This window comes from Rhinopithecus roxellana, chromosome 19 (assembly GCF_007565055.1).
Source record: "Rhinopithecus roxellana isolate Shanxi Qingling chromosome 19, ASM756505v1, whole genome shotgun sequence".
NCBI classification, from domain to species: domain Eukaryota; kingdom Metazoa; phylum Chordata; class Mammalia; order Primates; family Cercopithecidae; genus Rhinopithecus; species Rhinopithecus roxellana.
In genome coordinates, this window is record NC_044567.1 from 39135360 (window position 1) to 39157621 (window position 22262).

Consider the following 22262-nt stretch of genomic DNA (forward strand, 5'->3'; position numbering starts at 1 on the left):
AGCGATGGGAATCAAAGGCCCCAATCTTTGAAGCTGGCCATCAGCCTGAACGTCCACTCGTTGTTTTCTTTTGCAAGGAGGAACATTCAGAACCAACACAGATAAGAATGTTGACTCAGTCTCCAGGCTGCAGGGACTGGCGGGAGGCAGGTGGTCTGGCCTCGTATTGTGAAAGGTGGTGGCTTTACCCTTGACCTCCGAGCTGGACATGAGGACCTCCGAGGGCGCAGCCCCACTCTTTCTCTGGTCTTAGCTGTCAGGAGGTAAGGCCGCAGACACTGACGTCCTGGGATGCCCCAAGCCCGGGAACTGGTAGCCCAGTGAGGGGGTCTCACCTGTGTCCCCTGAGCCTGGCCTGTCACTCTGTCCAGGTCCCAGCTACCTGTCCCCTCCTGCAAAAGGCACCGCCTGTCGCGAGGAACTCATCTGGCTTCCTCGACATCTTGGGGGACACACGAAGAGCCCCCGCGAGAGCAGCGGGAGACTGCAGGTGGAAGGGGCTGGCGGCCCGAGGTCCGGGGGTAACGGGACAGGGCGGGGCAGAAGGGCTGGGCCCTGCGCAGAGTTGGGAGGAGGCCGGGAGCGCTCGCCCCGCCCGGCCCCGCCCCCGAGGGCCAGGCCTCGCCCGCGGAGCGCCGCGGCCCCGCCCCGCCGGGTTGCTAGGGGAAGTGACGTCACAGCGCGATGGCGGCGGCTCCTTTAGGCAGCTGAAGGGGGATTTAGGCCCGGAAGATCCGAGTCCATCCGCCGCGGGGAGAGGGCAAGCGGGGTCGGCAGGGGCCGGAGCAGCGGCGGCGGCGCTCGGACTGTCCCATCCGCCCCGTATTGAGGCGCTGGGAGCGGCGGGGTGACAGGAAAGCGATGGTGAAAGCGGGGCCGTGAGGGGGGCGGAGCCGGCAGCCGGACCCGCAGTAGCGGCAGCAGCGGCGCCGCCTCCCGGAGTTCAGACCCAGGAAGCGGCCGGGAGGGCAGGAGCGAATCGGGCCGCCGCCGCCGCCGCCGCCATGGAGCTGAGAGTCGGGAACAGGTACCGGCTGGGCCGGAAGATCGGCAGCGGCTCCTTCGGAGACATCTATCTCGGTGAGGCCCCGCCGCCCCCGCCCGCCCGCCGTTCGAGGACCCGGGCCCTGCGGCTGCCAAGACCAATCGCGACCGCGGAAGGAAGTGGCGGCCCCGCAGGGTCTGCGTGCAAGTCTGGGCGCCGCCGGGTCGTGGCCAGAACCCAACGGCCACTAGGCGAGCGCGGCCAGGGGTGGGGGGGGCAGTGGGGAGTGGACGTGGGGGAGGGGCAGGGCCAGGTCGGGGGAGCAGGGTCTGGAGGGAGGAGGGGACAGGCGAGCTGACCCGGGCTGGGGCATGGTCTCGGGGGCGCTGACCCGGGTAGGGGCAGGGTCGCGGGGAGCGGACCCGGGAAGGGCTGGGTGGGGCGTGGGGAGGCGGGCCTGGGGGAGGGGCAGGGCGGGGGTGGGGGCGGCGGGCCGTGGGAGGGGAGGGGGCAAGGCCGGGGCCGCGGAGCGGGCGTCGGCTGCCTCCACGCCTAAGGTCACCGCAGTAAACAAAGGCCACGGTCTTTCTTCCGCAGCCCGGTCCGGGGCTGTCTGGCTCCCCCCAGAGAGGCTGCCCCTGCGTTTTGCACGCGTGGGGGAAAATGTCAGAAAGACCCAAATGCCTTGTGGGAGTGGGGGAGTGGCCCGGCTAGGAGCGGGGCTTGCCCTCCGCCTCGCAGCCGCCCTGGTGACTGACCGCTGGGGGTTCTCTCTCACCTCTGCCCCTTGGCCTTGGAGCGGTGACTGAGTGCACATGAGCAAGGGTTAAGTTTAGGTGACTGTAGAGAAAGTCACCCAGGGTTAAGATGCTGGCGAAGTGAGAGGCAGATGAAGCAGTTGTACTCATGAGCTGTCCTTTAGACTGTAACAGTCTCAAGGTGGATTTCAAAAAAAATGGGATTAGAACGTTCTGGGTTGTGTCATATTTACAATGGAAAAATATGCACGTGAACACAAGTGTAATGAAAGGTTGGCTTAAATCTTCAAGTTTGTAATTTTTTTTTTTTTCTTTTCTGAAACGGAGTTTCGCTCTTGTTGCCCAGGTTGGAGGGCAATGGCGCGATCTCGGCTCACCGCAACCTCCGCCTCCCAGGTTCAAGTGATTCTCCTGCCTCACCCTCCCTAGTAGCTCGGATTACAGGCATGCGCCACCACGCCGGGCTAATTTTGTATATTTAGTAGAGACGGGGTTTCTTCGTGTTGGTCAGGCTGGTCTTGAACGCCTGATCTCAAGTGATCCGCCCACTTCGGCCTCCCAAAGTGCTGGGAAGCCACCGCGCCTGGCGGAAGTTTGTAATTTTAAAGTAACAATTTTCTGCACTTGTCAGTGGGATTGTGCAGTGCACGAGTTATTCCAAGACCCCTTGCATTTGAGGATATGTAGCCTGAGGCGGTGTGCCTGCAGAGGCGCTGCTGCAGACCTTTGAGGGGAGCTGTTTTCTGTTCCAGCAGCCCTAGCTTTGGGGCGTGTTTTGGCTGGGGCATCTGTCAGCCAGGGTCAGGAATCCCATGGGATGTCAGTGATGCCCCTGGTCATACCTTTTAGATGAACCCACATGTGGACAGTCCCCAGTTCTCACTCCCTTCCCACTTTTCACCAGAGAGAGGACTCAGGACCTGGTGGGCTGACAGCGTTAGGCTGAATCCATACATATGAGTGGCTCATACTTTGGGTGCCTGGTTAATCTGCCGGGTAACCCTGTCACATGCCATGTTGTTGCTTTTGAATCTGTACATATGCCTTAGTGGCCTGCTGAGTAAGCAGGCTTTAGACATTTGTGTTTGACTATTTAAACATTTATACCAGGTGGTCAGCTGGATGTGTTCTTGGCAGTGTTTTGGAAGTCAGAGTGCTTGGTAAATGGAAGTCGTTTGGCTTATTTATAGAACAGTAGATTTTGGCGAAAGTTTTAATCCCAGGATCTGAGTTACACTGCAAAGCCAGTCCATTAACCACCTTTAGGCAGGCATCAAAAAGAAGTATTTTGGGCCAGGCATGGTGGCTCACGCCTGTAATCCCAGCACTTTGGGAGGCCAAGGCGAGCGGATCACTTGAGGTCAGGAGTTCGAGACCAGCCTGACCAACGTGGCGAAACCCTGTCTCTACTAAAAATACAAAAATTGGCCAGGCATGGTGGCGGCTGCCTGTAATTCCAGCTACTTGGGAGGCTGAGGCACGAGAATCGCTTGAACCTGGGAGGCGGAGGTTGCAGTGAGCCAAGATCACACCACTGCACTCCAGCCTGGGTGAGGGAGTGAGACTCTGTCTAAAAAAAAAAGAAAGAAGTACTTTGAAACTATCTGTTTTCTTCTCTGAGACCTTGTCAAACAGCTTTTGTGCTTTCCAAAGATAGAGTCAGACAAATTTTGGTGTGGTTGTCACCAACTAATTCCAGAGGTGGAGGGTGGAAGGCTGTCTCCTCACTTAGCGTTCCACCCTCCAGGCCTCACCTCTCGCTGGGCATACAGTCATGCTGGATACGGGATTGCAGTTGGCTGTGGCTGTGACTCCCTGGGGTTGGACTCCCCCAGACAGCCATCCATCAGGGTACACGTCCAGTTACTTGAGTAGGGTTGGGCACGGCTGATTTTTTTTTTTTTTCCGTCAGCATTGGCTCCTGGCCACACTGTGGTCCTTTCAGATGACCCCGCTGAGGAAATGAAAGGCGAGGTGGTCACGTTAGCCGGAGTCAGGCAGTTTGGAAGAAGCGTGAGTCTGAGCAGAATGGCAGTTAGAGTCAAAGACGGCTGATCTGAAGACCTGGAGATGGATTGGTCATCCCCACCATAGTTTTGTTTGGGCAGCCAGTTAGACATAAATTGAGGAACTAGGTCTTCATCTTGACCTCTGCGTGTCGTGTGTATTCTAGTATGAGTATCGTTAAGACCTTTCCTACTGTTGTCACTTTGGTATTCTCCAGGTGGGGTTCACCTTGCTTTGAGCCTGGCTTTGGGGTTTTTGTTTTTCCACTGGGGACTTTCTGTGCTTTCCGATGTTTGAGCCCGGGAAGGGAGGGGGAAGGCTGTGCTTCAGTGGAGTGCCTGTGGCCTAGAAGTGTGGTGTGGGCCTGCCTGCCCCGACCCTGCTGTGATAGTTGGAGGGCAGGGCTGCACTGCAGGATCCCGCCGGGTTGTCGTGTTCCAAAATTGCCCCTTTAAAGGGGGCAGTATTTTGGGGCTATTTCTTGAATGCCCAGGCCTTGGAACGTGGGACCTCAAAAAGAACAATCTCAGTCTTCAGTCTGAGATTGCCAGATCTGGAAGGCCCTTCAGGAGGGCAGGCTGGGAGGCGGCAGAGCCCACACACAACCTGTGGAGCGCACACCTTGGCAGCCTGTCATGTGACCTGGCCCCGGCCCTGTGCTGCCCTCCACATTCGTGTCCGTGTGGTGTGGCCATAAACCAGAAGTCCTTTCATTTTTGCTGGCAGAGTACCACTGAAAAACTTGATAACATTTGAAAACAGACAGTGTCCTTAATGTGGACCATGAGTTCCCAGCCCCAGTACCACAGGGGTGTCTGGGGGAAGGTTCAGCTGGGCCAGGTAGGCGCTGTGTTCACCCCGCAGGGGGCCCATGCAGAGAGGCAGTGAGAGCCCAGCTGGCCTCTGTTCTCGCCCGTAGTGTGTTCTGGAGGTGAGTGGCAGGCCTGGATTACCTGGCTGGTGGGCTGGACAGGTGCATCTGTTGGCATTTGTACTTGATCCCATCGCACCGTCAGCTTGTCAGGGCCTCCATTTGTCCACCTGTTACGTGGATGGACTGACCTCATAATGTACACAAGTATCTTTTGGGAGCTAACTGCTTCTTCATCTCTGAAGCACACATTTTTCCCCTCACTGACTGATTTCTCAAGAGGCAGCCTGCAGGGTGCCTGGCATGCAGCAGGACCCCAAGACGCTGACCAGCCGTGAGAGGAGAGCGGCCACCTGTTCTCACTGTAGCTTCCGGGGTCTCCTCACTGCAGTGTTGAGGGCTGTGGCCTCTGTTGACCTTCGGCTCTGCTTAACTCAAGCGTCTGTAATGAGAAGTCATAGTACTGCTGACCGCTGCCCTGTGAGGTGACCTTTGTCCTGCTGCTCAAGGCGTCTCCCTGTTTCTTTGTTGACAAGACAATCCTTAATGGGAGTTGCCAGTATCCAGGCTGGTAATTCAGAATTACCCTCCTTTGCCAGGACAGGGCCACACTCTGATTAGGTTCACTTAATTCACCATCTGCTTTTTTTTTTTTTTTGAGACAGAGTCTCGCTCTGTCGCCTGGGCTGGAGTGCAGTGGCCCCATCTCAGCTCACTGCAAGCTCCGCCTCCCGGGTTTACGCCATTCTCCTGCCTCAGCCTCCGGAGTAGCTGGGACTACAGGCGCCTGCCTGCTACCTCGCCCGGCTAGTTTTTTGTATTTTTAGTAGAGACGGGGTTTCACCGTGTTAGCCAGGATGGTCTCGATCTCCTGACCTCGTAATCCACCCGTCTCGGCCTCCCAAAGTGCTGGGATTACAGGCTTGAGCCACTGCGCCTGGCCTTTTTTTTTTTTTTTTTTTTTTTTGAGACAAAGTATCATTCTGTCTCCCAGGCTGGGGTGCAGTGGCACGATCTCAGCTCACTGCAACCCCCGCCTTCTGGGTTCAAGCAGTTCTTCCGCCTCAACCTCCTGAGTAGCTGGGGTTACAGGCGCTCACCACCACGCTTGGCTAATTTTTTTGTATTTATAGTAGGGACGGGGTTTCACCATGTTGGCTAGGCTGGTCTTGAATGCCTGACCTCAAGTGATCCGTCAGCCTTAGCCTCCCAAAGTGCTGGGATTACAGGCGTGAACCACCATACCCGGCCACCATCTGCTTTTGTCTGCTGAACTTGAGGGACATCTTTTTGTTTTTGTAGGACTAACATTAACTGACACCCAGACACGGACTGAGGAAAGCCCTGTCTCACAGCAGACCAAGATTGTTGAGCTGCAGGGAAGAGTTGAGGTTGTTCTGCTGGTAGAATGTCCTTTGTGTAAACAGACAACCCAGACAACCTGGTGATCTGTGTGTCGCCAGGTTTTGGTTTGTTTTGATTCTGACACCCAGGGCTCAGGGTCTTTCAAATTCTCATTCCCCTTTTAGTCGTGCTTCTCAGATTTAGCCTGCAGTGAAGGACCAGGCTTGTAATTTTCAATGGGTTGCACACCAAAACTTGTGTATAATAAGGTCAAAGTGCTGCAGCGATGCCAGATTGCCACCACAGTTATTCAGCGCCTCCGTGCTGCCTTGTGGACTGATGGCAGCTGGAGGACCTGACTGAGCAGCACGGCTGGTAGAGTGTGGGGGTGCCCCTGGTGGGTGAGGTGGGACAGGGCTGCAGGCCAGGGGTCTGAGTGGTGCTCAGCGACCTTGAGGCAGGTGGTGCCCAGGAATGCGCAGACCCTGATGCTCTGCTGCCTGATGCTTCTGCATAGCGGGTGATGAGGCGCCTGCTGGAGGCCCCAGAGAGTTGCCGTCCTCACATCTGTGTGCAGGGCCTGCATCCTCTGCTCCCCTGTAGAGACTCGGGGCAACCTTGGTGTCTGGTTCCACAGCAGGGCTGGCTCTGTGTGCTTGCACAGCAAGAGGTCCCAGCCCCATGATAGTGTGTGATTGGTGGTGTGTGCCAGAGTGGCTGGTGATGACTTTGCCCCACGACAGTCAGTGTTGCAGGTGTGACTGGCAGACATTAGCTGTGTCATCTACAGAGAAGTGGAGTGAGAGATGCTAGTCAGCAGGCTGTGTGGCCCCAAGCCATTGATTGGCCCCAGGCCGTGGGGTCACTGGGCTGCCAGCTGGCGAGGGTGGCGGTGCTGTCCGAGGCTGCACTGCGCCTGCTTGGGGGTTCAGGGAGCTGCTGACATAACTAGTGGGATGAGTCACCCTCCCTTCCGGCTGGCGAGTTGAGTTCAGAGTCCAGGTCCTTAAAGGAACTCAGAGTTCGTTTTTCATTTGCACAGTACATTTTTCGATGAAGTCATTTCTCTTGTAATTGGATAGACTGTCCCAACTGTAAGCAGGAAGAACAAAACGTATTACCTTGAGTGCTCCGAAGAGTCTGTGTTGATAGTAAGTGACGTTCTTAAATCTAGAATGGTCACTGGCGATGACCTGATGATGGCGATTCCTGTGGACGCAGCAGTGGCGGTGGGTTTGAGGCCCAGGCTGGAAGTGGCACATCTCATGCCACCATCTGGGCAGACGAGGGGGTTCTTGGGTGTTCAGTGGATGTGTGTGGATATCAACAGACGGCTCTAGTGCTCACTTGACCTTATTCTGCCTTTCATCAGGGAATCTTTTTTTTTTTTTGAGACGGAGTCTCGTTCTGTTGCCCAGGCTGGAGTGCAGTGGCCGGATCTCAGCTCACTGCAAGCTCCGCCTCCCGGGTTCACGCCATTCTCCTGCCTCAGCCTCCTGAGTAGCTGGGACTACAGGCGCCCGCCACCTCGCCTGGCTAGTTTTTTGTATATTTTAGTAGAGACGGGGTTTCACCATGTTAGCCAGGATGGTCTCGATCTCCTGACCTCATGATCCACCCGTCTCGGCCTCCCAAAGTGCTGGGATTACAGGCTTGAGCCACTGCGCCTGGCCTCATCAGGGAATCTTAAAGAGCTGTATGAGAAACTTAACCCATTCATCTCCACAACTCTCATGAAATAGATGTCAGACCTCACCACTGATCTCCATTGACGAGAGAAACTGAGTCACTAAGAACTAGACAGGTCACTTTGCCCAGCACTAGTGTCCCAGGGAAGGAAGTCTCCCAGGGCTCTGTCTGGGCTGCTGAAGCTAGTGTGAAGCTAGTGTGAATTCCTTTGCACATAGCCACGCTGTTGGGAAGGATTCCAGTGTCTTTTTTTTTTTTTTTTTTTTTGAGACAGAGCCTTGCCCTGTCGCCCAGGCTGGAGTGCAGTGACACAATCTTGGCTCACTGCAAGCTCCGCCTCTCGGGTTCCCGCCATTCTCCTGCCTCAGCCTCCCGAGTAGCTGGGACTACAGGCACCCGCCACCACGCCCAGCTAATTTTTTGTATTTTTAGTAGAGACAAGGTTTCACTGTGTTAGCCAGGATGGTCTTGATCTCCTGACCTCGTGATCCGCCCTCCTCGGCCTCCCAAAGTGCTGGGATTACAGGCGTGAGCCACCATGCCCGGCCGATTCCAGTGTCATACTCCGAAGGGATCCGTGATGGAAGAGGAGAGAGCTGAGTATGTGCTGTGTGCAGCTTCTTTTTCTCTCCTCTTTGGTTCAAGCTCCTGGGATACCTCATGCAGTGGATTTGGGGAAGGCTTTGGGCCAGATTCAAACTCAGGAGTATTTGTGGGTGAACCTGAGAGGGATGGTGATTGTCACGTTTGTCATTTATCAGAGTAAAGCAGAGATGGAACATTTCTAGATAAAAAGTTTAATTTTGCCTCCAAACTCATAGTCCAGTCATCAGGGTATTAGATGTGTCATTGGTTTTAGCCACTGACTGACGAAAGATGTGCGACCGGTGTGTGTTGGTAGGTGGTGCGTTTAGGGATTTGAAAACAGGCGATTCTTCTGGCTTTGTGGCCCCAGGAACGGAGAAGGGCCTCCCTCCGCCTGGTGGAGGGTGTTTGCGTGCAGTAGGTTGGCTGGAGATGACTCCCGCTGCCTGTGATTCCGGGCCTGGGTGAACCGGGGCTGTGATTGTTGGGTAAAAACCCAGCCCTTCCTCAGGGGGAATCTGAAACCACCCCCTCCTGGAGGCCTGTCAAGGCAGCGTGGAGAAAAGGGAATGGCACCCTGGAGCTCCACCATGGGCTGTCTGGGGCAGGCGAATGCAGGGGCCCTGGGCAGGGCTGATGGGAGGACGCAGACCAAAAGGGCTACTGTGGAGAGGGAGCTGCAGCACCTGGAGACTGGTAGGCGGGTGATGGAAACCACATAGACTTTCTGTGCAGTTCAGATTTGTCCTGTTGTGAAAATGGGACTAAGGATAACTTCCCCCAGAGATGTGTTAGCTAATGAACCCGCCTTACTACGCTAGAAAGGAGAACACGTCCATCACTTGGTCCTTCCTGGAAAACTCACATAGTGCTTGTCGTTTCTCCAGCACGTTGGGTTATTTGGTGGACACCAGGTAATTCCTGTTGTGGTTTTCTTTCTTTGCCAAGGTACGGACATTGCTGCAGGAGAAGAAGTTGCCATCAAGCTTGAATGTGTCAAAACCAAACACCCTCAGCTCCACATTGAGAGCAAAATCTACAAGATGATGCAGGGAGGAGGTAGGTCCTTTACCAGTCACAGAGGAACACCAGGGTTCTAAGGGAGAACAGCAACTCAGCATTGCTGGTTAAAATAAACCCAAAACTGGCTCCGGGCAAAAGGGAGGGAAGTGTTCCCCACACCCTGACGAAGAGGTCACAGCTTCCTTCAGAGAGTCTCGGGTCCAGAGACCCTCCCTCAACACAAATATATATCTTATGGGCCAGGCGCGGTGGCTTACTCCTGGAATTCCAGCACTTTGGGAGGCCGAGACGGGTGGATCATTTGAGGTCAGCAGTTCGAGACTAGCCTGGCCAACGTAGTGAAACCCCGTCTCTACTAAAAATACAAAAATTAGCCGAGTGTGGTGGCGTGCACCTGTAATCCCAGCTATGCAGGAGGCTGAGGCAGGAGAATTGCCTGAGCTTGGGAGGCGGAGGTTGCAGTGAGCTAAGATCACACCACTGCACTCTAGCCTGGGCGACAGAGTGAGACCCTGTCCCCCCAAAAAAAAGAAAAGAAACATGCCATCTTGTCCTTTTGTTTAAATTTTACTTCATGTCGGGTCATGGTGTCTGAAATAAAGTTTGTGTGAATTTTAATGCATGCTCCCTATGGTGTCTGTGCCCCTCAGTGGTCGCGGGGGCTGTTGCTGGTGGGACCTTCCTGGTGTGTGATCCCTGGGTGAGGCCTCTGCTCCTTCGCATGCTTTGCTTACAGCTTGGGGGATGTCCCTTCACACACTCTGGGCTCATTTTTTCCTGAGCAAAACAAGGGTTTTGAGCTTGGCGACCATCATGACCTCTTCAGCTCAGTTACTGTCCCCGTTCGGCGAGCCCTCAGCCCAGGGCCTTAGGTACCTGGTGTTCCACTGTGGGCTGAGTATGGAGCAGAGTGCTCCTGTCCTGACCTCAGAGTCCAGCTCTTGCGAGTTCCCTGGACTTTGAAACAGTTCGGCTGATGGAGCAGGAGGGCATTCTCTGCGGGGATTTCAGAGTCATGAAGCACGCATCTCAGCAGCAGAGCTTCGGTCTGGCAGGTGCGCTCTTTGGGAACCGGGCTTTCTGTCTGAAGAGTGGCTGTGCCATGTCCGTGGAGCCCTCCCAGTCAGAAGCCTCCGGGGCACATTTGTAGGCGGATGGTTGGGTGAGTCCCCTTGGGCAATCGGCCAAAGGAAAAGCTGTTCAGGGCCTCTGTTAGCCCTTTTGTCACGGGAAAGGGAGGATTGTTGATGGGCTTTTTTGACATCCTTTCTCAGCACAAGCGACGTAATCTGTGCTACTACAAGAAACCGACATTTCTAGGTTTATGTGACACAAAATGTCTTTGGCAGCACCCGTGGTCCTGGGGAGCCCGTTACAGAGAGGGTCATCCAATGTGTCCTACACGGGCCTCACATGACCAGAGGAGGCCACAGGAATGAAAAATCCCATCACCAACCCAAGGAAAGCTCAACAGAGACCCCGCCCTGGGAGCCTGTCTGGTGGCCCTTGGTGGTGGACTGGCTTCTCAAGGGCCTGGAGCCTGCATTGCCTTGGAGGTGTGACGAGCCAAGTAGAGCAGGGTGGTGCAAGGTGTGACCTTGGCCTGCGGGAGCCTGGTGCGGGGGTCGAGTAAAACCTGCAAGCTTAAAAATACCTTAACTTTTTACGAGAGACATCTGCAGGTGAACTTGCAAGCCAGGGGTACACAAGGGCAAAGGGAAGAAAGCCAGTACTTAAAAGCACAGAATAGGCCAGGCACGGTGGCTCACACCTGTAATCCCAGCACTTTGGGAGGCCGAGGCAGGCAAATCATGAGATCAGGAGATCAAGACCATCCTGGCTAACGTGGTGAAACCACGTCTTTACTAAAAAAAATATAAAAAATTAGCCGGGCGAGGTGGCGGGCGCCTGTAGTCTGGAGGCTGAGGCAGGAGAATGGCGTGAACCTGGGAGGCGGAGCCTGCGGTGAGTGGAGATCGCGCCACTGCACTCAGGTCTGGGTGACAGAGTGAGACTCTGTCTCAAAAAAAAGAAAAAAAAAGAAAAAAGCCCAGGATGGTCACTGGGGAAGCCAACCCCGAACCAAAAGGTAGCTACGTGGTTCCTGAGCAGGGCTTCTCCACCTGGCACTAGTGCTGTTTGCAGTGGTGTGCTCTCGTATGCTAGGTGTCGGCAGCCCAGGCCCCAGCTGTGACACTCGAAACTTTCTTCAGACAGTGCTGAAGGTCCCTAGCAGGCAAAGTGCCTTCCCCTGCGGCCACTGGCTTAAGAGAGTAAAGAAGCACCTTCCTGTTCCTGCCTATGCACCTTCCCTAGGATCCTGGAAACCAAACAGGATTTCAGAAACGGATTTTCTCCCATTTGGGCTTCAAGCGCATTGCCATGTCCCTGACCATTCCAAAATGTAGGTCAGGTCTTCTGGGTTAAATGCACACACATCTGGTGGATACTGGCAAAGTTTTGTTGTTTTGTTTGTTTGTTTGTTTGTTGAGACGCAGTCTCACTCTGTTGCCCAGGCTGGAGTGCAGTGGCGGGATCTTGGCCCCCTGCAACCTCTGCCTCCTGGGTTCAGGCCATTCTCCTGCCTCAGCCTCTGCAGTAGCTGGGATTACAGGCGTGAGCCACCTCGCCTGGCTAATTTTTGTATTTTTAGTAGAGACAGGGCTTCACCACGTTGGCTAGGCTGGTTGTGAACTCCTGATCTCAGGCGATCTGCTCACCTCGGCCTCCCAAAGTGCTGGGATTACAGGCGTGAGCCACCGCGCCTGTCCAGATACTGTAAAGATCTAAAGATCTGCATTTTAGAAAACAAATGATGTCCGGGAAGGCAAAAGGCCTCATTCTGGTGGTGGTTCTTGAATTCACTTTGAGACAAAACCAGGGAGTTGACAAATAATGGGAAGAAATTGCTTCATCCAGAAACCACCAGATCTTGCCGCCGCCCATTCTTGTGCAGTGTCTGCTGTGAGTGATGCAGATTGTCCTGTTGTGGGTGGTGCAGATTGTCCCCTTGTGCAGTGTCTGCTGTGGATGGTGCAGATTGTCCTGCTGTCTCTGAAAAAACGGGCAGCAAGCACCTCTCATTTCAGTTTTCCTTCCTTTCACATGAGAGTCAAGCGGTGGTGCCAGGTTCTGATCTTGCTTACGTCTGCTTGATGGAAGCTGCCTTCCAGGAGAAAGCTCCACACTGAGTGCATTCTGTTATCTGCAGCTTGGGAAGAGTGAGCATTAAAAACACACCGGTCACTGCCCACAGCAGCCCTGGGCAGTGGGTACTGAGCTCTTCAGCCTCATGTTGCAAATGAGGAAACTGGGTTTAGAAGGCTGTGTAACTTCACAGAGGACAGACTTGAACTTGGGCGTTCTAGCCCCCCAGACTACTGCTCAAGCAGCTGTCTGCTCCCAGAGAAGGAAATGGCAGCCACCCTATGTGGCCTTCAGCCGTCAGGAATGTGCCCCAGATGCTCCCACCTGTCCCAAATCTGGTTGGGACAGTAGATTCAATACCTGAAATAGTAGAAAGAAACTAAAATTAGCTATGTTGGTGAAAGACTTGGATAGACACCTAGTTTTTGTCAAAACCGACTGGACTGGTGGACAAAACCCAGGGACTGTTGTAAGTGCTCTTTCCGATCCTAACATCCCCCAAAAGCGGCTTTAGGTCACTCCCTCCTTGGGGAACCCCTCAGCAAACGACATTTACTTAGTTCCCAGCTGCTTTTGGTCAAGGCTAAGATGGCAGGCGTGGTTTCTGGGAGGGAGGAGGGAAATGCTTGTGTAGAACTGGGCCAGTGGGTGAAGGTTCTGTGGCTGAGGGTGGGCGACTGCCTACCATCATCTTTATTGTGAAATATTGTACAACACCAAAGAACGTATGTAACATGTATGGTTATCGAGGACATTAAAATCAACAACCAGGACCCTGTCCTGCCCGTCTGAGAGGAACACTCCTCCCTGTGGAGCCCATTTGCCTGTCATGCCCCATACCTGTGCCAGGCCCTCGCTCATCTGTTTGTAAGTTTTTGTTTCTTTGTCATCCTACAAGAAACTTCCAAAATCCAAATAATGAAATTATTTAGAAACATTTTTTTTTTTTTTTGAGACGGAGTCTCGCTCTGTCGCCCAGGCTGGAGTGCAGTGGCCGGATCTCAGCTCACTGCAAGCTCCGCCTCCCGGGTTCACGCCATTCTCCTGCCTCAGCTTCCCGAGTAGCTGGGACTACGGGCGCCCGCCACCACGCCCGGCTAGTTTTTTGTATTTTTTAGTAGAGACGGGGTTTCACCATGTTCGCCAGGATGGTCTCGATCTCCTGACCTTGTGATCTGCCCGTCTCGGCCTCCCAAAGTGCTGGGATTACAGGCCTGAGCCACCGCGCCCGGCCTTCTAGAAACATTTTACAGTTACATAAGTCATTTTAGGGTTGAATTGCTGAAAACTTTATGAAAATTTCTATTTGCATTAATGCTGAGTCCCCACATTTATATTGAAACTTTTCACAGATCAGGGTGGAGCATGTCTTCATGTATCTGGCCTTGTCCTCCCATTTTTTTATCCCCACGCATATATTTAGCTATCTTTGGGCACCATGAGGGAAAAGTGTGGAGGTGACAAATAGCAGCACGAGTGGCTGCTTCCCACCATGACAGCACCTGGACAGGGCAGCAGGGTGGCCCTGGATGACTGGCATACTTAGGCAGCCTTGGGTCTCTGTTTTCAAACCCATTGGCTTCACTTGTTACTGCAAAAACACAGTAGCAGTAAGTCCATTGAGCACAAGTGCATTGGGAGCCAAGAGCATGTTGCTTTTACTGTATTTTATCCATTCTCTAATGCCATGCATGACGGGGCACATTGTTACAGCTACCAAAAGGGGTGATTCTGCTGAGACATTTGGGGGGCAGGGAGGAAAAATAAACAGGCCAGGTGCAGTGGCTTACACCTGTAGTCTCAGCTACTTGGGAGGCTGAGGCAGGAGGATGGCTTGAGCTCGGGAGGTTAAGGCTGCAGTGAGCTGTGATGGTGCCACTGCCCTCCAGCCTGGATGACAGCAGGACCCCTGTTTAAAAAAAGAGAGAAAGAAATTTGGTGTCAGTAAATACACCGTCAGTAACACCATCAGTACACCATCAGTCAGTACACCGTCACTCACATCAGTCAGTAAACCACCAGTCACGTCAGTCAGTACACCATCAGTACACCATCACTCACATCGGTCAGTACACCATCAGTCAGTACACCAGTCATGTCAGTCAGTACACCATCAGTCATGTCAGTCAGTAGACCATCAGTCAGTACACCATCAGTCACATCAGTCAGTACACCGTCAGTCACATCTGTCAGTACACAGTCACATCAGTCAGTACACCGTCAGTTCACCATCAGTCATGTCAGTACACCATCAGTCAGTACACCATCAGTCACATCAGTCAGTACGCCGTCAGTCACATCAGTCACGTCAGTACACCATCAGATGAGTACACCATCAGTCACATCAGTCAGTACACTGTCAGTCACATCAGTCAGTACACTGTCAGTACACCATCAGTCACGTCAGTCAGTATACACTGTCCGTCACATCAGTCAGTACACCGTCAGTCACATCAGTCAGTACGCCGTCAGTCACATCAGTCAGTACGCCGTCAGTCATATCAGTCAGTATGCCGTCAGTCACGTCAGTCAGTACACTGTCCGTCACATCAGTCAGTACGCCGTCAGTCACATCAGTTCAGTACGCTGTCAGTCACACCAGTCAGTATACCATCAGTCACACCAGTCAGTACACCATCAGTCACATCAGTCAGTACACCATCAGTTACATCAGTCAGTACACCATCAGTTCAGATGGATCATGAGTCCATGCCACATATGTCTTTTGAATACATGAAAGTTTTAGTGTTATGCGATGCGGTCTGTATTTTGTAACTTTCTTTGACCCAGAGTATTCCTGAGATTCTTCCCTATGGATTGCAGCTCTAGGTAATTGATTTTCATTGTTTGATTATCTACATAGCTGTATAAAGTAGCTTCCTCTTATTCTGTGTTGAGCCCTGGGGAGCTTCTAGCATTTGCTCTTAGGGACAGTGCTTTTGTGCACATCTTGTCCATGTGTCTGGGGCACACGTGCCAGCACCTACGTGTGAAGGTGCAGTGGCTGTTGCTTGGCACGTGCAAATATCCAGTTCTGCAAGATAACGCAGGCGTCCGCATATTTATATGTATCGATTTTTCCAAGGTGGTTATGCAGATTTCCATTCCCCCCTGCAGAGCAGCAGAGTTTTGTGTAGCCCACATCATCCTCAGCCTCACAACACTGTTTTCAGCAGGGCAGGGGGTGAAAAAGGCAGAAAAAAAACTGCTGGTACTGGCATATTGATGTGATGTCGTTTCCTACATAGGGATCTCAACAGATTAGAGAGTTCAGCAAATTTAAGATCAAAATATAAAATCTATTTATTTTGTTAAACCAACAATAATTAGTTACACAATGTAATTTAAAAAGTACTGCTTACAGTAGCAAAAAGGTATCTAGGGATAAATTTTAAGACAGATAAGTTCTGTATGCAGAAAATATATAAACTTTATTGAAAGACATTTAAGAAAGATTTGCCTAATTCTCCTCTATGTTCAGAGAAAGGAAGATGCCAGTGTCAGGTCTCCCAAAGTTGCTCTTAACATTCAGTGACGTTCCTATTGACATCCAGCCACTTCTCTGACATGACGAGGTGATTAGAATTCACCAAGAAGAGTGCAAGGCCAGGGTTAATTAAAACATCTGTGAAGAAGAGGGCCATTTGCCCTGCAAACACCAGCACTTACTATAAAGCTGTCACGATGAAACTGTGTAGTTCTGGCCACGAGAAGGGCTTAGAAGGAGTGACAGCCTAGAACACTGAGCATGCTGGGCCTCGGTGGGTTGTAAGTATATTTATCGCTCTCTGTTAAGAGGAGTCCTGAGTGCTTGGAGAAGCAGCTGATTCCAGGGCTGGGGCAGAAAGAAGGAAGGTGAATCTGGAACGTGTGGCAGAAAGAAAAGAAGTTCAAAACCGATAGGCATTTGTTGTGAGGGTACAGGAAAAAGCTTGAAAGGTTATCTGTTGCCTAAATTTAGGACAGTGAAAACTTCAAAATGAGTATTAAGAAGAAGGAACTGTGATGCGTTGGAGTGGAGAAAGGGAATTTGGGAATCCATAATGCTGAATATATATAGAGAGAGAATTCACAAATCCGTAGTAAGGTTGAGTATCTGAAACACCCAGAATCAGAAACTTTATGAAAAGTGCTGACATGATGCTCAAAGGAGATGCGAATGGGGGCCGTTTGGATTTTCAGATTAGGGACGGTCAGCTGTGGCGCAGAATGCCACTATTCCAAAATCCGAAAGTACGTATGTATTTGCATGTGTATATCATATATTTTCAGGTTTATATATACGTTTATATGCAACTATTCCAGAATCTGAAAGTAGATATGTATTTGCATATATATGTCTTATATGTATTGAGGTTTATATATACATTTTTTAAAAATATATATACATATATACAAAAGACCAAAGTCAAACATAAACACACGTATATGTATATGCCTCATGCCCGACTTCCTGGGGCTAAGCCATCCTCCCACCTCAGCCTCCCGAGTAGTAGGCACACAGCACCAAGCCTAGCTAATTTTTAAAATTTTTTTGTAGAGACGAGGGTCTCCCTATGTTTCTTTCTGGTCTCAACTCGGGCTTAAGTGATCCTCCCACTTCCACCTCCATCGTGCTGGGATTATAGGCCTGAGCCTGGCCAGTTAAAAAACTTTATGATGTGGAATCCAGTTGAAATCTGTAGTCACGTTTCATGACTTTCTCTGCTGATTTGAACATCCGGGTCTGTTTCAGTTGACCTCTTACTCCAGGTTTGTTTTCCACGGTGGATGCCGGACATCGAGAATGTCACGCATGCTGTGCTCTTCCACGTTCTGCAGGCTCCTCCTCAGCTCTCTTCTGGGATGAGGTTGGATTCCTGGATCTGCTAGGTCTGGCCTTTGTGCTTATGCTCCCAGCAGTACAGGGGGCAGCCCAGGGCGCCCTCTCGCCGCTCCTTCCCGCCCTGAAGCACGGCTGTTATTGGCTGGTACGGCTGTCAGTCATTGGCCGGGCCGGCGCTGAAACCGCCCTGTCATGTGTGCGGCTGTGTGTTTTGTTTTTTCCCTTAGTTACTTAAGGTGTGAGGGCGAATCAGGCCCCATAACTGTTTTTGCTAGAAGTAGAAGTAACTTTTACACTTTTTAAATTTTATTTTATTTTTTGAGACGGAGTCTTGCTCTGTCTGCCGCCCAGGCTGGAGTGCAGTGGCCGGCTCTCAGCTCACTGCAAGCTCCGCCTCCCGGGTTCACGCCATTCTCCTGCCTCCGCCTCCCGAGTAGCTGGGACCACAGGCGCCCGCCTCCTCGCCCGGCTGGTTTTTTGTATTCTTTAGTGGAGACTGGGTTTCACCGTGTTAGCCAGGATGGTCTATAGCATCTCTTTTTGACGCTGAGGGCAGAAATTATTTTTTAATGTAAGATACTGAAAGCACTCATAAGCAAATGATAGGGGCATTCATATTCATGAAAATTAAGTCTTTTCATCAAGAAACTCCAGAAGAAAATTAAAAACCTGCCATTAACTGAGAGATACTTGCCTCACAAAAAGCCTACAATGGTTTAGTATCTAGAATTTATAAAGAACTATTATAAATAGGAAAAAGATACCACGATGGAAAAACTTAGCCAAACAAAAAGACACACCTTCAGAAGAGAGGGGGATACATATGGCCAGTAAAATGAGCCGGGCGTGGTGGCGCCTGCCTGTAATCCCAGCTACTCAGGAGGCTGAGGCAGGAGAATTGCTTGAACCCGGGAGGCGGAGGTTGCTGTGAGCCGAGATGGCGCCCCTGCACTCCAGCCTGGGTGACAGCAAGACCTCACCTCAAAACAATAAAATAATGAAACAACTTTTTTAATGAAGTAAATTTCCCTGATGGTACCAAAACTTGCTGTAAGACTAAACTAAAAATCTGTCTTGCCATGGAAGGACATGAAAGGTTTATCCAGGCCGTTCATAAGCTGTATGTGTGTAGAGCCATGTGTATAGTTAAGGACCTAGTGCTGTAAAAACATACCAAAAAAACATGTTCTTGTGGATATAAGAGAAAAAATAGGACTGAAGGACATATTTTGGGGGTGGTATTTTGAGAAACCCATCTGTTGCTGCAGCGTTCGAATTTGACTCTGGCGTGAGGCTGCGGTGCGCGCTCCTGCGTGTTCCTGCATGCGTCTTTATCAGCATGTGTTTCCATCTCTCAGCATCTTCTTGTGGTCGTCGACTTTTCATACGTAAAGTCTTGGGTGAAGTGTCCAGGTCTTTCACCCATTTTTTTCTAAAGTAGATTTTTTTTGTTTTGTTTTCAGACAGGGTCTTGCTCTGTGGCACAGGCTGGAGTGCAGTGGTGCCGTCATGGCTCACTGCAGCCTTCATTTCCTGGGCTCAAGTGATCCTCCTGCCTCAGCCTCCCAAGTAGATGGGACCACAGAAGCGTGCCACACACCCAGCTAATTCCCAAAGCTTTTTTGTAGAGACATAAGGGTCTCCCTGTGTTATCCAGGCTGGTCTCGAACTGGAGCTCAAGCAGTCCTCCCGCTCCAGCCTCCCAAAGTGCTAGGATTACAGGCATGAGCCACTGCACCTGGCCCGTGTGTCTTTTTAGTGTTGATTATGCCTTCAGCACTGATACTATGCAGCCATCTGTAAATTCTTCCTGTTAGATTTATTGTGTCTGTATTCTCACTTCCCTGATTTGTGTATTTCAAGCCTGGGTTACTGTGTAAATCCCCAAAAAGTTTTCATTGCTTTTGTTTTTCTCTTATCCAGTCAAATACTTCTACCAACATCATAGTCATTGAACATATTTTCTTCTCTCACCTAACCCATGGTAGCTGCTTTCTCTCCTGAACCTCCTCCCCTCTCCCATGTGACGTCTCTGGTGGGCTCTGGTCCTTTCTGCCTGAGCTCTTTCTCTCCCGCATCATGACTGCTTCCTGTGTCTCCTGCCCCCTGCCCTAGAAGGTGAGAGTCAGGGAGGTGGGGCTTCAATCCCCTCCTTGTCTCCTTTGCAGCTCCTGCCCGCTTGGCCCTGGTCCAACGTCTGCCTCAGGCCATTTGCTAACAGATGGGGCCTAATCTCGAAGATGGGTCCCTGAGGACTGGCGTTGCCGGGGTCTTCTGCCTCCGTCACCCCTCCCCCATTCAGGGTTGTCACCAGGACCCCTTGGTGTGCACAGCACAGACGTAGTGTGGAGCTGAGGCAGGGCCTGGACTGAAACGCTGTCTGATTTCCTCACCTAGTGGGCATCCCCACCATCAGATGGTGCGGGGCTGAGGGGGACTACAACGTCATGGTGATGGAGCTGCTGGGGCCGAGCCTGGAGGACCTCTTCAACTTCTGCTCCAGGAAATTCAGCCTCAAAACCGTCCTGCTGCTTGCTGACCAAATGGTAAGGACCGTTTCCTGACACTTGGCACATACTTGCCGTCTGGTGGAATCAGCCGCTCACTTGTGCTGTTCTCGCCATCATTACAGCTGTTAATTCACAGAGGAAATGGAAATGTGCTAAGCCTTAGCCTTGAGGCTCTGGTGGCTCAGCTGACTGGCTTGGAGGCCACCCTCTCGGTACCAGCATAACACGTTTCCATGCAGTGGGCCCCTCCATCTCTCAGGAACACGCATGTGATTCCCAAGCACCTCTGTGCAGTTTCTCTGCTAATCCTGGTGTGTAGCCTGTGCGGAGGACAGTGCTGGGAGAGACCGATGTCTAGTGGCGGGTTGTCCCCTCTCTGTCACCTCACCTCTCTGTTTTGTGGGAGCTGAAGGCAAAGCGCCTAGGCCTGTGGAGGGTGAAGGGTTGCTGAAGGCACCTGGGGGAACAATTTGGTCAGTTGGGCGTCCCGCTCGCTAATTGTTAAACTCACCTGCCGTGGCTGAGGGGCAGGAACAACGCAGCCACTGGCACAGTGTCCTGCAGTTGAGCTGTCCCTCCCTGAGACCGCCCTGGGCTGCCATCTCGCGCCTTGCTCTGCTCACAGATCAGTCGCATCGAATACATTCATTCAAAGAACTTCATCCACCGGGATGTAAAGCCAGACAACTTCCTCATGGGCCTGGGGAAGAAGGGCAACTTGGTGTACATCATCGACTTCGGGCTGGCCAAGAAGTACCGGGACGCACGCACCCACCAGCACATCCCCTATCGCGAGAACAAGAACCTCACAGGGACGGCGCGGTACGCCTCCATCAACACGCACCTTGGAATTGGTGAGCCCTTGGGCGTGGGTCACTGACCTAGGGTGCCTTTGGGCATGTCCATGCCTCAACCCAGGGAGAGGCCAGCCTCTCGGGGAGCTGGGGGTGCGAGTGTGTCATCAGACCTTTGCAGCAGACAGGCTGGCACATGACTGCCAGGTGTATGGGGGCAGGTGGATGCTGAGATGTTGCTGAGTCACCTGTGATGTGTTCGGGAATTTCCTTAGTGTGCATAAGGGGCAGCTCTGGGTGAGAGTGATCCGGGCGTGCGTGTCTGAGGCTCGTCTCCACTGGAAGTGCCAGCTGCGTCTTTTGCTTTGACGTGAGCACGCAAGTGCCGTTCTTCACGCCTTTCCCTTTTCTTTTCAGAACAATCCCGAAGAGATGACTTGGAGTCTCTGGGCTACGTGCTAATGTACTTCAACCTGGGCTCTCTACCCTGGCAGGGGCTGAAGGCCGCCACCAAGAGACAGAAATACGAAAGGATTAGCGAGAAGAAAATGTCCACCCCCATTGAAGTGTTGTGTAAAGGCTACCCTTGTAAGTCTCTGGAGGCCTCTTCTCAGTGGAGCTGCTCACGGGGGTTGCACCTGCGTCGGGCCCGCCTCAGGTGTGCTGAGATGGCTCAGCCTGGGTTTTGTCAGAAGAGTTGCTCCCCTTCCAAAGGGGTGGTGGCAGGAAAGTGGGGTGCTTTTGTGTATGGTGGTAATAGCCTGCCCTCCTGTTCGTCTTGACTTACTTGCCAAGTGCCCATCAGTGTGGAGAGCACTTGGAGGCCCTGGAGAGATGGCAGGTGAGGCAGGCCTGAGCCTTGGGGTCCTAAGTGGCTGGAAAGGGATGGATGGGCAGTGGTGGGGCCTCTCTCCCTTTGCATTTGTAGGACTGCCCCAGGATACACACCTCAGATGAAACTAAATTGTGCTTTATGACTTGAATTCTTTTAAAAGCTTTCTTAAGGCCTAGAGTCTTAGAAATCTGACAGGTGTTTTGCATCTGTCTTTCTCCCCTTGAGTGTGCAGCAGCAGGAGGTAGACAGTGACGTTGGCAGACACCTCGAGTCGCAGTTGGGTTTCACAAGTTAGCTTTGAGTTTGTTGTTTTGCAGCCGAATTTGCCACATACCTGAATTTCTGCCGTTCCTTGCGTTTTGATGACAAGCCTGACTACTCCTACCTGAGGCAGCTTTTCCGGAATCTGTTCCATCGCCAGGGCTTCTCCTACGACTACGTGTTCGACTGGAACATGCTCAAATTTGTAAGTTGTGCTGCCAACATGTTCGCTCAGTGTGGTGTGCAGGGGATGCCTTGTCAGCGAGAGGCCAGTGACCGTCTTGTTGAGGGGCTGTACCATATAGGGAGTGTCTCCGGTGGTGAAGGGCGAGTGTGTAGTGGGCAGGACTTGGACCAAGTGGGTGTCTGCCAGAAAGGGGTGCCAAGAAGTAAGATAGGGCCCAGAGCATGCCCTGGGGGCAGAGGGTGGGGGCTGGGGGTACGTGTTCCCGTTCACTGTGCCAGATGGTTGTGGTGCTCACGAGATGAGTGGGGTTGGGGCCTGTTGAGGTGCTGCCGGTCCAGCCTGACTGACCCTGTCGTGAGCTGGTTTTGCCTGTGGCTTTCTTGATCCGGGTGTGAGCATGCCCTGGAGCCTCTAAAACGCAGCCCAGCCCTGGGTCCATGT

The 22262-nt window shown here is 52.3% G+C and overlaps 1 protein-coding gene across 3 annotated transcripts in view; it reads left to right on the plus strand.

Annotated features, from left to right (window-relative positions):
• The first annotated feature begins 639 nt into the window (after positions 1-639).
• Positions 640-22262, plus strand: part of CSNK1D (casein kinase 1 delta) — a 33320-nt gene continuing 11697 nt past the window's right edge. For all 3 annotated transcript variants that reach the window (XM_030923155.1, XM_030923157.1, XM_030923156.1), the window contains exons 1-6: positions 640-1080; positions 9188-9298; positions 19632-19780; positions 20370-20598; positions 20956-21126; positions 21691-21839. In XM_030923155.1, the coding sequence (XP_030779015.1) occupies positions 1005-1080; positions 9188-9298; positions 19632-19780; positions 20370-20598; positions 20956-21126; positions 21691-21839 (885 nt within the window). In that variant the 5' untranslated portion in view covers positions 640-1004. The remainder of the gene's footprint in view (positions 1081-9187; positions 9299-19631; positions 19781-20369; positions 20599-20955; positions 21127-21690; positions 21840-22262) is intronic.